At 44.3% G+C, this 15143-nt stretch overlaps 1 protein-coding gene across 4 annotated transcripts in view; it reads left to right on the forward strand.

Moving 5' to 3' along the window:
- The window catches only part of clcn2c (chloride channel 2c), a 366518-nt gene that overhangs the window by 255987 nt on the left and 95388 nt on the right, over nt 1-15143 (forward strand). For all 4 annotated transcript variants that reach the window (XM_069897081.1, XM_069897082.1, XM_069897083.1 and 1 more), the window contains exons 14-15: nt 9413-9523; nt 9647-9860. In XM_069897081.1, the coding sequence (XP_069753182.1) occupies nt 9413-9523; nt 9647-9860 (325 nt within the window). The remainder of the gene's footprint in view (nt 1-9412; nt 9524-9646; nt 9861-15143) is intronic.

The following is a 15143-nucleotide window of genomic DNA, read 5'->3' on the forward strand; positions in this document are numbered from 1 at the left end:
ATCTCCTGTCGGCCAGGTAGTGGCGCCAGTGGCGGACTGCTTCCACAATCACCTGGGCCTACTTTTCAATGACAGAGTGCCTTAGCTCAGAGCCGTGGAGGGTCCTGGAGAAGAAGGTGACGGGGCACCCCCTTTGGTTGAGGGTAGCAGCGAGGTCGTAACGTCCGTGATGTCTTGCCTGATGCGGGTGAAGGCTCCCTGCACCTCAAGTGGGAGGGGAACAGTTGTGGCTTGGACCAGTGGGCGGACTTTGTCCGAGAAGAGAGGGGACCCATTGCGAGTAATAAGAGAACAGGCTCAGGCACCTGCAGAGGGCCTCTAGCGTGAGGGGGAGGGGTAACTCCATTAATGGGCGCATCCTTTCCGGATCTGGGCCGACGACTCCATTGGCCACGATGTACCCCAGGATGGCGAGACGGGTGGTGGTGAATACACACTTCTCCTTGTTGTAAGTGAGGTTCAGCTCCACGGCCATCTGGAGGAATTTTTCCAGGTTAGCATCGTGGTCCTGCTGGTCACGGGCGCAGATAGTGACGTTATCCAGATATGGGAACGTCACCTTCAGCTTGTGTACATCTCCCGCTGGAAGATTACGCTAAAATGAACCTGGCAGAACTGGTACAGCCGCCCGTCTGCCTCAAAGGCAGTGTAGGGCTTGTCCTTTGGGTGGATAGGGATTTGGTGATACGCCAACTTCAGGTCAATCGTGGAGAAAACCTGGTAGCGGGCTATCTCATTGACCATGACGGCGATCCTTGGCAGGGGGTAGGCATCCAGCTGGGTGTACCGATTAATGGTCTGGCTGTAATCACGACCATCCTCTGCTTACTTCCCCCTTTGACCACCAGGACTTGGGCTCTCCAAGGGCTGTTACTGGGCTCTATAACGCCTTCTGTCAAGAGTCGCCACACCTCTGCCTTGATGAAGTCCCTGTCTGCGACGCAATAGCGCCTACTTCTGTCTTCAGTTGGCTTGCAGCCTAGCGCAAGATGTGGGAAGAGTCCCAGTGGGGTGATGCACAGTGTGGAGAAGCTGCAGGTTGGCCGGGGCTGGTAGGTTGGCGTGCTGTGCAATGTGAGTGGAGGTTGGGGACCCCCGAAGGCAAGGGTGACACTCTGCAGGTGGCACTGGAAATCTAGGCCCAGGAGGAGTGGTGCGCAGAGGAGTTTGGGCATGACCAGGAGCCTGAATCCTATTTAAGTCTCCCCTCCCACTATTATGTCGACTGAGCAGCACCCGAGGGTACCAACAGTCTTATCCTTGGTGACGAAGGCGATCGAGCAGGTGGTAGGGTGGACCTTTAACCTTGGGGAGTGGGCCACGCTCAGGTGAATGAAGCTCTTTGTTACCTGTCTGTTGATTCGCACATCATCGAGCGCCCGAGGTCGTGGGGGATGTCCCTGGTCAGCGTGGTGGCAGCCAGGACCATCTTGGAGTCTGAGTCTTCGCTATCTGGATGGATGGGGAGCGTTGATAGGGTGGCCTGGTCATCGCCTGTGTTGACCACGTCGACATCAGTCGTGAGGTGCAGGTGCAGTAGCCGATGGCCTCCGGAGGCGTGGGGAGCCTCGGTAGGGCAGCCTGATCATCGCCCATGTTGACCACATTGCTGTTGGTCGCTGGGTGCAGCGTGCGGCAGCTGATGGCCTCCGGAGGCGTGGGGAGCATCGGTAGGGTAGCCTGGTCATTGCCCGTGTTGACCACGTTGCCATTGGTCGCTCGGTGTGGAGTGCGGCAGTTGATGGCACCCGGAGGTATGGGGAGTATTGGTAGGGTGGCCTGGTCATCACCCATGTGAACCACATTGCCGTCGGTCACTGGGTGCAGCGTGCGGCAACTGATGGCCTCCGGAGGCGTTGGGAGCATCGGTAGAGTGGCCTGGTCATCGCCCGTGTTGACCACATTGCCATCGGTTGCTCGGTGTGGAGTACGGCAGCTGATGGCACCCGTAGGCGTGGGGAGCATCGGTAAGGTGGCCTGGTCATCGCCCTTCTTGACCATGTCGTTCTCAGTGTCGTCGGGGCCTCTCCATGTCGGGAGCTGCCTGGCCCAAGATGGCGGTGACACGTGATGGGTGCCGCTGCGTGGCTGGCCTCCTTCCCCAGCCGTGACCGCTGAGCCGGGGGAAGTGACATCATCATGACCAGCGACAGTGACGTCATTACATCAGCCAGAAGTGACGTCATGCCATGAGCCAGAAGTGATGTCACTGTAGTTCTCAGCGAGCGGTGCCGGTGAGGGCGGAGGCTGGTGCAGATGCTCAGGGCACACGCTGCGACGGTCGCTAGTGGGGCTGGATGTTGCGCGGTCGAAGTCGGGGAAGGCAGAGGTCGTCGGGGGGACAATGGCGCCGCCCAGCACGTGCACGTGGGGGGGGGGTCGGCGGGGGAGGTGGGGAGGTCATAGAGAGCTGCTGAGCTGAGTGCAGGTTTAGAGAGTCACACTTTTGCAAAGTGGCCTTTCTTGCCGCATCAGGAACAATACTGGTTCCTAGCTGGGCAGTTTTGGCACGATTGTCGATCTGACCCACACAAGGACCCACAGTACTTACAGGGGCGCCGGGCACCTGCCGCAGCGAGGTTCTCCTTCCCAGCTCGGCCTGGGGCTGCAGTGTTAGAAGGCCATGAGGGAGCCTGGGGGAACCTGGAATCGAAGACTTTGACGTGCAGGGCTGCTGCTTCCAGGGTTTGGACCACTTCCACAGTCCTGGTTAGGGCATAGATGTTGTCTTCCAGCAACTTCTGTTGGATGGCCCTCGAGCGTAGCCCTTGGACGAAGGTGTCCCGGATCAGCCTCTCGACCTCCTCTGTACCTACCCCAGGTTCAGCCAGACACGGTCGGTCCAACTCTTGCAAGTGTCCCAGGTAAGACTCCGCCTTCACCCTGGGTTTCTGGGCTCGGGTGTTGAGGAGGTACCTTGCACAGACCGCATTCATGGGGGGCTTGTACAAGTTCTCGAGTGTCCATTGCGCTCCTGTACGTGGAGCAGCCTTTGGTTACCTGGATGGCGCAGGGACCCAGCTTTGACTGGAATAGGACCAACCTCTTCCGATCGGAGTCCAGGATGTCACCATCGTGTGCTTCAATGATTGCTTCGACCACCTGCCGCCAGATCTTGAAGCGTGTCTGGGCTTCCAGGTGGCGTGGGTTGACCTCGAGGCTCCCTGCGGACAGGAGTTTTTCCATGGCCGCCGTGGGAAAATTTTGTGGATTAAATTTTGGTGCACTGTTAGCCAGAATCAGACACACACAAAGATAAAGACTGTACAACAGGCTTTAATCCACAAAGACTTCCACAGAGCCAGGCTGGCTGTGGCTGCAGCAACTCTGAGTGAGGCCTCGGGAGGCTGGTGCAGGCTTATATCCCGGAGGGTGACTGACACCCGACCAGGTGATCCATTCAGGCCGACTGATTGACAGCCGCCCAGGTGTTGTTCTGTCCCCTTACACTCCTGTAGGTACAGAGGTTGCCCCCTGCAGTAGGCCGGTGGTGTACCACCATGGGGAGTCTTCCTTGTCTATATCAGAATTCAAGGTTGATTTCACCATAGTTGTGCTTTCAGTGAATTTAATGGATAGAACAACATGGTACCATGCCTACAATTTCCAGATGTGAATGCCTAATTATGTGATGCTCCTTTTCAATAGTAAAAACTAAAAATCAGCCTTTGTGTTGCTTTGTCAATTACCTTTCGCCCATCGTCTTTGTCAATTCACCTTATATAATTACCATCATCAAGATATACTGGTATTCAGCAAATGTTCAACTGTCAGCAGATTTTAGAATATGCTTTCAAATCTCTACTTAGCTTGTAGATGGGGAGAGGCAACTATTTATAAAAACTGCTTCAAAGTGTTATTCCCAACTTGCAACTATTTCTTATTTCAGTTTTTTCTATGCAGCTTACAGTTCTATTATTAGAAATAATTTTGTGTTTGAAAATGCAAATAAACAATACTGTTTGAATTTGTTCATCAATTCTTTGAGAAAGATCTAATACATTTCCGAGCTATGGCTGTTATTGATTAAAGCTACACAATGATTTTCATCTCAAAGTAATTACCTAAAGTTCAGTTATTTGCCACTCTTGGCATTTTTCCTACATTCAACTCAATCACTGCTTTGTTTTTTTTTCCTGTTGTGCTTCATTCTTCTATTGAATGTTGTCTTTGTATCATGTCGTCCATTTCACATTTTATATGGTTTAAAAAGGTTGCCTAAATGCCTTAATGAAAATAAAATCTGTTCAATTATAATTTAGTGTTAAAATCACTCTCAGATTCTGAAGAGGTGATTATTTCCCTTCAATCTTTATTGTCTGAGCTAAAATTTTTATATTGTTTTGCTTTACTTTGTCAAATTCACAACTGGGTAGATGGAACGAATGGGTTATGTAGGTTGAATGATATATCCAGCAACATTAGCAAAACCAAGAGATGTTTGTGGACTTCAGGAGGAAGTCAGGAGAACACGATCCCATCCTCATTGCGGGCTCAGTAGTGGAGAGGGTCAAGAGCTTCAAATTCCTGGGTGTCAACATCTCCGAGGGTCTGTCTAGGAGCCTCTACACCGATGCAATCACGAAGAAGGCTCTTCAACTGCAGTACTTTGTGAGGTGTTTGAGGAGATTCGGTATGTCGCAGAAGACCCTCAAAAACGTTTGCAGGTGTACTGAGGAGAGCATCCTGGCTGGTTGCATCACTGGCTGGTGTACAGGTGCCAATGCTCAGGACAAGATAAAACTCCAGAGGGTTGTTAACTCAGCCTAAAGACAAGCACTCAGCAGCACAAGGACAGCTTCTTCCCCTCCGCCATCAGATTCCTGAATAATCAATGACACTGCCTTACTTTGACTTTTCATGCACTATTTTTATTTATTGTTGCAAGATGGTTTATAAAATGTTTGCACTATTGATGCTGCTACACAACACTAAATTTCGTGACTTTATCATGGCAATAAATTCTGATTCATATTGTTTAAATTACCAGAAATCTTTGGCATTTATTTGATATTCTCTCTTAAAGGCAGAATTGACTGAAAAGAAACATGTGGATGGCATTTCCATTCCTGCAATCTGCTCACAATTTACAGTGAGGAAGGAGAATACAGATTGCCTCTATCTATATTTTATTCAGCTATATGACTAGCTATGTCAGCATATGTTGCTCATTCCCTGGTTGCCCTTGAGAAGATGATGATGATGCTCTCAGAATATTTCTGGGTTAACAATCTCAGGATTTTGACCAAGTGACAATGAGAAACTGTGATGTTTTTTCTTAGTGCAGATAGTGTCATTGAAAGGAAGCTTGGGGCTGGTGGTATTCCACTAATTGCCATTCTTGTACCTTTAGCTGGTACATTGAAGGCGATGGGTATTTGTGGCATTGCATCATGGAGCCAGTCTACAAGATGGAAAGCAAGAAATCGCCATCAACAAATCTCCCCGTCAATGTCCTTAAAGACACCAGGAGAGATCTTATTGGGCGAATTGCTGCCTCATCACACGACTCTTAATCAGTAACCAACTGATAGAGGCCGCAAATATTGCTTGAACCTTGCTTATCATATTTTCTATGCCTGGATGTTGTCTAGGTTTGGCTACATTTGGGACTATTTCATTATTATCATGAGTATATTTTTTTGGCATGCTGGATGGAGAATATCAACAAAGTAGCTGAAGATAATATAACCAGTTCCTGAAAAAGTGTTCTGGGCCTGAATGACCAACAAAACCACAAGCATATTGTGTGCGTTTTGTAACTTCAACCAATATTGGCTTCAGTGGTATTAAGTTTCTTTGATATCATAGTCAGTCAAATACCACTGGACCGCAAAGGACGTGCACTCTCTCCACATCTCTGGAATTCAGCGTTTTTATCCAGGTTTGGATCCAAGCACAGTTGTTGACCTTTACGATGAAGCATTCAATATTTGGGGGGGAGGGGGGGGCTGCTGGGAAAATAACTTAATAAAATACATAAATTGTAAACTGGATTTTTCTTCTTTATACTTTAACGAAAAATCATTAAGAACATTTCATAAGTGATTTCTCCACCCCTATCCATCTTCCACGAACATCTTCCCAGTTCATCTCTGATTTTGCTTCACAATTTTACTTTTTTTCTACAATTATTTTTAAAAAAATCTTAATCAATGGCACGAGTGATAGTCTGAACTTTTTTTTTCCAAGTTGATCAACAACTAGAGCCCTTCACTTAACACTTCAGCAAGCTTAGATAAATGAAGAGTGAAGGTTCTCCTTGTTTCAGTTTGGCCTTCCGAGGGTTTACAAACCAGACTTTAAGAGAAAGAGGAACATTCATGGCTCAATCATCAGGCCTATCAACAGGGAGTGAATGTAAGTGGCATTTTTTTCAACAGAGCTTTGATAAATCTAAGCCACTGTGAGAGGAAGACAGCCAGCTGAAGGAGGCTTGCATCATTCACATCACAGATTCCAGCAATTTGCGCACTTGCACCTGTAGTTTGCACAGTGCAAAACAAGATGCGTATTAAAGCGTACACATATCCACTGTGGCCTTTGTGTGCATCCTATGATCATTGAACGGTGCTCTTTCGGAACAGCTTAACAGAAGATCTCAGCTCTAAAAGTCATTTTTATTTAAAAGTAGATTTTAAAATGTAGATGTAAGCACGGTACCAGGCCCCTCTGGCCCAATAAGCCGTGCCCCCAAAATACACCTACGACCCCCATGCGTTTTGAAGGGTGAGAGCAAATTGCAGCACTCAGAGGAACCCACACAGACACAGGGAGAATGTACAAAATCCTTACAGACAGCACTCGATTCTAACCCGGATCTTTTTCTTTCTTTTCTTTGGCTTGGCTTCACGGACGAAGATTTATGGAGGGGGTAAATGTCCACGTCAGCTGCAGGCTCGTTTGTGGCTGACAAGTCCAATGCGGGACAGGCAGACACGGTTGCAGGGGAAAATTGGTTGGTTGGGGTTGGGTGTTGGGTTTTTCCTCCTTTGCCTTTTGTCAGTGAGGTGGGCTCTGCGGTCTTCTTCAAAGGAGGTTGCTGACCGCCAAACTGTGAGGCGCCAAGATGCACGGTTTGAGGCGATATCAGCCCACTGGCGGTGGTCAATGTGGCAGGCACCAAGAGATTTCTTTAGGCAGTCCTTGTACCTCTTCTTTGGTGCACCTCTGTCACGGTGGCCAGTGGAGAGCTCGCCATATAACACGATCTTGGGAGGCGATGGTCCTCCATTCCGGAGACGTGACCCACCCAGCACAGCTGGATCTTCAGCAGCGTGGACTCGATGCTGTCGACCTTTGCCATCTCGAGTACTTCGACGTTAGGGATGAAAGCGCTCCAATGAATGTTGAGGATGGAGCGGAGACAACGCTGGTGGAAGCGTTCTAGGAGCCAGATCACTGGTGCTGTAATAGCGTTACTATAACCGCTATAGTTAAATGAGTTGAGCTTTGAATGTCTTTTATGTTTCTAATTCATTGCCTGGACTTGGCAATTCCATTTGTTCACAGGCCTGTTCTTTTCTATTTCCTATGAATTTTCTTAGATTGGAACCACACTTATTCCCAATCATATTCATTAATTCCATTTTGGTGGCACTTTCATAATTTTTTTAACCCCCTCACAGCCTGTTATTTCATGATAGATCTTTGGCATTAATTTAATTTTTATTTTTTCCAGTTGCCTACTGATTGGTTTAGGTCCATGAAACACAATCCAGTTAAAAATTGTAGAACAAACATTATCAACGTAGAACGGGCACCAGGGTAGGACAAACTCAATCCGAGCTGCTGTTAGAATCACTGAAGAAGAAAAACAATCATTGCAAAATCAGCAAGTGTGAGAAAGCTTGTGATCTGTAACTATTAAATGAAATTGGAGCAGAATTAGGAGGGAGAGCATCTTCATTTCCCTTGGTATCACTCTCCCCATTTACACTCACCCTCACATTTTTTTTAAATGCTGGTCTTCTCACTTTTCCACCTCCAGTGAAGGGTCATTGACCTGAAATGTTAACTCTGTTCTGTCTCCTCAGATATTGTCTGACCTGTTAAATACCTTCTGTATTTTCTGCTTTTATTGTTCAATTTTAGTCTGGAATATGTTCTGCTTTTGGTGGATTATTGTTGAAATCTGTATGGAGTTCCCTAGCTCACATCAATCTGGAGATGTGCAGACAGGGGAAATCTGTTCTGTGTGAGTATTGAGAGCTATCGTGAACGAACCTGCCGAATGCACACATCTCGTGTCAGCTAAAAGCAGGGAAACAACTTCCCTCCAGAATACACTTTAAAATGTTTGTATATAATAAGAGACTCAAAATGCAAATTATTAACATGCTCCTGAATTATATTTTGACCCTACACAATTAACAAAGCGGTTAGCACAGTGGTTTGCAACCTTTTTTTCCATTCACAGATCACCTTAAGTAATCCCTCACTAATCACAGAGCACCTATGGCATCCTTTGCCATAGGTGTTCTGCAGTTAGTAAGGGATTATTTAAAGTGGTATATGAGTGGAAAAATAAAGGTTGAGAACCATCGAGTTAGCTCAATGCTATTACAGCACCAGTGGGTTCAAGTACAGCTCCTTCAGTAAGGAATTTGTACGTTCTTCCCGTGTCTGGGTGGGTTTTCTCTGGGTGCTCTTGTTCCCTCCCACTTTCCAAAGACATACAGGGTTTGTAGGTAAATGAGTCTATACGAGCAGTGCGGGTTTGTGAGCGGGAATGGCCTGTAACCATGCTATATCTTTTTTTAATTACCTGATTCAAAAGAAGTTGTTCTCAGACCAAAAGAAAATTTGTGAGGATTGAGTGTTTGACATTTAGAGCACTCTTTTTCCAGGAGGTGACAGGAAGCTTGAATCTTTCACATTTTGTCTCTTCATGTGACTCATCTCACAGTTCCAAGAATTTCAGTAGTATACTGTTGATGAATTGATAATATTAGAAATTAGGAGAAACCGTTTGTGAACAATATGTGGATCTCAGATTCTGGATTTGAATTATTTTGCTGATGTTTAGAATCTTTGTGCTTTAAATGGAAAGTCACTCTGATTTTGTTCTATTTTGATCATAATTTCATTTGATTGAGTTATAATGTATAATTTTAAAATTAAATATAATTGCAAGAAATGTAAAGGAATATTTTAATATGCAGCATTGCACTTTGGATGAGTCGAAGAAGGGTTCCTTGAGGAAGAATTTTAATGCAATAATTAGAGGAAGAAAATGATTTTTCTGATTGCTATACATAATGAATGTATTCAAAACGTCAAAGATTTTGATAAGCTAAGCTCAGACAAATATTCCAATAATGTTGAATTTGAGCAAATGAACATGCATTTTTTTTGTTAGCTTGAAGCAAATAATGCAGTCGTATTTTACTATCAGTCTTGGCTTTTTCAGGAGCTGCATTTGGTCGCCTTGTTGGCGAGAGCATGGCAGCCTGGTTTCCTGATGGCATCCATGCAGATGGTGGTACTTATCGTATTGTGCCAGGTGGATACGCTGTTGTAGGTGAGGCTTTTTCTGTCTGCAATCATTATTTTTGGCCGCAACAGAAGAATAAATGAGCGTAGTTGATGCCAAGGGGGTGGGTGCTTGCCAGCCAGGTGCTTCATTTGCCAATTTTCTCCCCAGGTGCGGCAGCGTTGTCAGGTGCAGTGACCCACACGATTTCCACCTCGGTGATTGTTTTTGAGCTAACAGGCCAGATCTCCCACATTCTGCCAGTTATGATCGCAGTCATCCTAGCTAATGCTGTTTCTCAAAGCCTGCAGCCTTCTGTCTATGACAGTATAATTCGCATCAAGAAACTTCCGTACCTTCCGGAGCTCGGCTGGGGACACCTTGAGTGAGTAGACTTGGCAATTAATTCCTGCTGAAAGCCATTGGTTCTCTGAGGGAATTTAACACCTCAAAGAGTTGTTATTTTTGTTGCAGCATTTAAGGAGTCCTTTGGGAAATTAATTGATGACTGCAATCTGATGTTTTAATTTCGCTATCTTGCGCAAGGATCATCAAAGTCTGTATGTGAAGCTGAAGAGTAGAATAAAAACATTTGGGAGAATATGAAGGGGATGCTAGCTTTTATCTCATGGTTGGAAGAATTAATAGTCATGCTGGCATTTAATATCGAAGCTTGGTCCATCTTTAACTTGTTTTTCATTCAGACCAACCGCTCTGATTAAGTGGAGACACAAAAATCTGAGCGCAAGTCAAAATGCTGGGAGAATTCAAGACGGTCGAGCAGCATCTGTATAGGGAAAGAAATATTTGCAATTTTGATAAAAGGCCATCAAGGCAGATAGGGTCAGGGTTTCAAGCCGAAACGTCAACATTCCTTTCCCTCTATGGATTCCACTTGACCTGCTGAGTTCCTCCAGCAGTTTGTATTTTTTTTGCTCTGACTCATTAATGGTTCTTTAAAATCATATTTGGACAAATGTGTAATGAGACTTAGTATTGATGGGATCCAATGAAACAAGCTGAACATTGGTTTGTAGACCTTTGCTGACACCACTCTCACTGCTCTTTGACCAAAAATTGCATGCAGGAATTTAAGTTAATCAGGAAAGTCTGCAGATGCTGTGATTGTAGTAAAATACGCAAGTGCTGGAGAAACTCTGGAGGTTTTGCAGCATCTATAGGATGTCCGGTAGGGCGGGAGCATGTAGAAATACTGGGTCTACTGGGACAATTGGGTTTGTGGATCTGGGGGTAAGAGAGAACTGAGAAGTGTGGGGTTGGGAAACAATGAGTTGAGAGTTTGAACAAGGGTGATGAGAGGAAGTGATGAGGTCAGTGATGAGCTCAGGTCCGAAGCATTGGCTACCCTTTTCTTCCTATTGAAGCTGCTGGGTTTCTCCAGAACTTTTGTGCCCTGCAGGAATTTAAATATGCCAGTTTTTAGCTTGTGTATATGTCATTAAAACCAAAGTGTACGTGCTAGTACTCATAAGTTTCTCGCATCTTTTCTGCTCATGTAACCCTTTTTCCTCTGTCCACCTATCTTTGCCTTTATCAGCCTCTTTGCAGATTGTATTCCCCTTTTAACTTTTAATTTAACGTTGTATCATCATCTTTCTTCCTGATCACCCGTGAAGATATTAATACCAGTGTGCTTACTTTCCATACAGATTCCAAAATTAATTTTTCCTGTAAAGTTTTCCAAGTTCTTTTCATAATTTTCCAACCCTGATTAATACAAAGCGTGCATTTTAATCCTTGTTTGTTTTCCAATTTTGTGAATCCTTTTAATGATTATAATGAATGTCCTATATATTGTTCAATGTATATATACACCAAAATTCTTACTGTCTGCAGCTAAACCAGCTACACTAGGTATGCATTGAAGTAAATTCAAAAGAGATAAATAGATGATAAATATTTAAAGATACCATAGTACAAGAAAAATAGTTGGAGTTACAATGATGTAACCAGTGCTTTGTATGGTGTTGGAGATTAAGGAGGGGAGGTTCAAGTGCTCAATGGCTGTTGGAAAGAAACAGTTCTTTCAGCCAGAGGTGCTGGTCTTCAGGCTCCTGTACCTTCTACCCGAAGGTAGCAATGAGAAGAGGTTGTGATCATAGGGTCCTCTACAATGTTGACTGCCTTCTTGAGGCAGCACCTTGCGTAGATATTTACAGTGGATGGGAGCTCGGTCCTTATGGTGGATCTGGCTATGATGCCTTCTCCATTCCTGGGCGCTTGAATTACCAAACCAGACTGTGATGCACTAGTCAGTTTACTTTCCACCTATGGAGGTTTGATTAAGTATCCTATTTCTTCTGATATCCCTTTTACTCCAGTTCTCTTTTCCCCATACAAATTAATTCTGATGGTATTAATCTATTTAATTTCTCCTTAATGTCTTAGAAATGAAATATTCTTTTATGACTTCATTTTTAAGACTTCAACAAAACTGCTGGTAGAATATTGCAAAATATTAATGAGATTGGTTATTACTTACTATAGCACAGAAGATGACCTTTTGGCCCATTGAGACTTGCCGGCTCCTTATAAAACAATTGCATCCATTATTTCCCTGCAACCCTTCAAATTATTTTATCACATATGCCCATCAGCTCCCCGTTGATTCCCTTGCCATTTCCTTATTATTGAATAATCTTCGGTTGCCAGTTCACCAACCAGCGTGTATTTTGGACTGGAAGGAAACAGAGCACATGGAGCAAGTCCACACAGTAAATGTGCAAATACCAAAGAGGTCACCTGAGGCAAGAATTGAATCCACTAGTGTAACGTATCAGACAGCGATAAAAATTAGCCCAGATAGTGTTATTTTAAAATAATGATTATATAAGACCTAATCTAATTTAACTAACTTATCTAATCGTATACAATATATTGGTGTGTGTGGAATACCCTAAGCCAACACAGCTCAAGGCGCAATTCTCGGAAGACCGCTCAAAATACAGTTTCAGAAATTCTGTGATGGCACATGGGTTGGAAATTGATGTGACATGCCAGCTTTAAGATGGTTGAGACACTCCGGCCTTAGAATGGTGAGACACTCAGGCCTTAGAATGGTGAGACACCCAGGCCTTAGAATGGTGAGACACCCAGGCCTTAGAATGGTGAGACACCCAGGCCTTAGAATGGTGAGACACCCAGGCCTTAGAATGGTGAGACACCCAGGCCTTAGAATGGTGAGACACCCAGGCCTTAGAATGGTGAGACACCCAGGCCTTAGAATGGTGAGACACCCAGGCCTTAGAATGGTGAGACACCCAGGCCTTAGAATGGTGAGACACTCAGGCCTTAGAATGGTGAGACACTCAGGCCTTAGAATGAAGTCAGCAGGTCCTGAAGTGGGTGGCAGAGACCGGTGGTGACAGAGCATTGATTACTTACAACACCCTTGATAAGGTGCTTCAGAGAAATGTCCTTTTTAGACAAGTGCCTTCTTCTGTAATTAGAACCCTTTTCATTGGTCATTTGAAATAGAGTGCAGTATTTCTTCTGCAACTTTAAAACCTTTTTCATGAGTCAGCTGAAGTGGTCTCTCACCCCTCTACCAGTGGTTTTCAAACTGTCTTTCTGGATTCTCGGCCAGTACTTTTAAAATTCAAATTTAAGGAAGAATAAAGAAAAGATGAACAGGTAAATTTTGATTGTTTATTCATTAGCAAATACTACATGCTTCATTTATAAAAATGAGCAATTTTAAAGAAAAGTAAAGTCAACAAGCATGGTTGCTTGTTGCCAGCCGCTGGGTATCTGTGGCACTTATGCATGCATGCAGACACACAAAGGCCTGCTAAATTTAAAAAGTTTGGGAGTTTTCGAAAAGTCCAGATTCTCGGGTGGGCTGGACTTCAGCTATCTGGATTTTTGGACTTCTGCTGTATTCGATGGGCTCCTCTGGTTCAATGTGCAGTGGTGGCATAGTTTGAAATAATTTTAAATGATTGGAGTTTGAGCCCAAGTTTGTGCTGAGTTCGCTGATCGCAACAAGGGTGATGCTACAAAGATGTAGAATTGGCTGCGCTCTACAAGGCCAGGTGGAAAAATCTCAGTTGCAGTTCCAGTGCTTTGACTCCTTCCATGACCCCTTTTTCGTCATGCACAAAATAGATTGTGACTGTGATGCCTGTGAAATGAAGCATCATCTTTTGGCATCCACTGACTGGACAAGTAACTTCAGCAAGTTACTGTCGGGCTATTAGCAGTATGGAACAATGCCCTGTCATGCAGCAATGCATTAATTTATCAATACAGAATATTGCCAATCAACATTATTGGGATTAAATGAAAATGTAAATGAAACTTCTGGTTTAAATATACACTTAAAGTTTCTGAGGAAAAGAAGAACTGTAATTTGATGACTAAATTTCTACTGAAACTAATTATGATCTTTGACAATAAACATTTGGATCCTTGCCAAACCAGATCTGTACCATCTGACATGAATGAAGACTAAAATTCAATTTTGCATGGTTTTTTTTAAACGTGTTGACCGAATGAAATATACAGTCTATATAATCGACCACTAACTTGACCCCAGTGTACAGAGCACATAATGCAATTATGAATCTTGTGTCTTTGCATTTAATTACCTGACATTGAGGAAAAGTAGAGGGCACGTGGATGTTGTCATGCCACATGTAACATCCATTTGAGACCTCTCCTGTGGAACTGGTTCACAGGAATGCTATTAACACCTGAAACAAGAAGAAAAATCTTGCTGGCATTACACCAATACTGTTTAAAGAGATTGTTAATTAACTGCAGGTTTGGGGGAGAATTGCTGTGTAGAAGAACTCATTGCCAGATCGATACTGCAGTTGAAAGCTGTGCAGAAAGTGTAGATGAGTGCTGAGGATGGTTTGGAAGGATTGGTATTGATCCTTTCGATCATAATGGAGATCCAGGGCAGGAAGAGAAAAGGAAAAGCCAAGGCAAATGACAGAGGAGAACTGAATACAAGCATATCATCGTCCTCAATGATTCTCGCTCATCTCTGGTTACTGATTCTGTAACAACCACGTCCATGATGAGGGAGAAATGTTATTCCATGTGTGGCACCTTAGTTGACTCAATGTAATAGTAAAGCACTGAATTTTTGAGAGAGTGTTTGTCTCGCTTTTAGTGAGCAAATGCATGTTGACAGATGAGACCTGTTGCTTTTTCCACTAACCTTGACTACATATGATTTTCTTAAAAATCTTGTTTGGGTTGTTGGTGCAGATGCAACCTCCTTTCTGCCTTTAGTGCTTTCTGGGGTCTGCCTCTTCCAGCAACATCAACAAATCAGTCTGTGTGTGAAACAGTTCCCTTCCTGTGCCATAGCTCCTTCACATTCTGCCCTGTGACTTTCATCAGTAATGGTTCCATGATCATTGCTCCATTAAGAGATACAAAGGAGAAGATATTGAAGTGTAGTGTTTGCTGCATTAGTGAAAATTAAGATTTGGCACTTCATTGTACAACATCTGCCTACGAAAATTCTGTCTCATATCTGCTCGGCCAATCCAGCTTGCAGCCCCAGTTTAACAAATACCTTGATGGCTCAACAAATTTTGAGCTCATAATCTTTACAAAAAAAGCTACAAAATTAATGCTCAGCAAGCATTCCGTTGAAAGAACTTGCTAGGAAGCATGTTTATGATTCTGT

The sequence above is a fragment of the Narcine bancroftii genome, chromosome 9 (assembly GCF_036971445.1).
Source record: "Narcine bancroftii isolate sNarBan1 chromosome 9, sNarBan1.hap1, whole genome shotgun sequence".
Lineage (NCBI taxonomy): Eukaryota > Metazoa > Chordata > Chondrichthyes > Torpediniformes > Narcinidae > Narcine > Narcine bancroftii.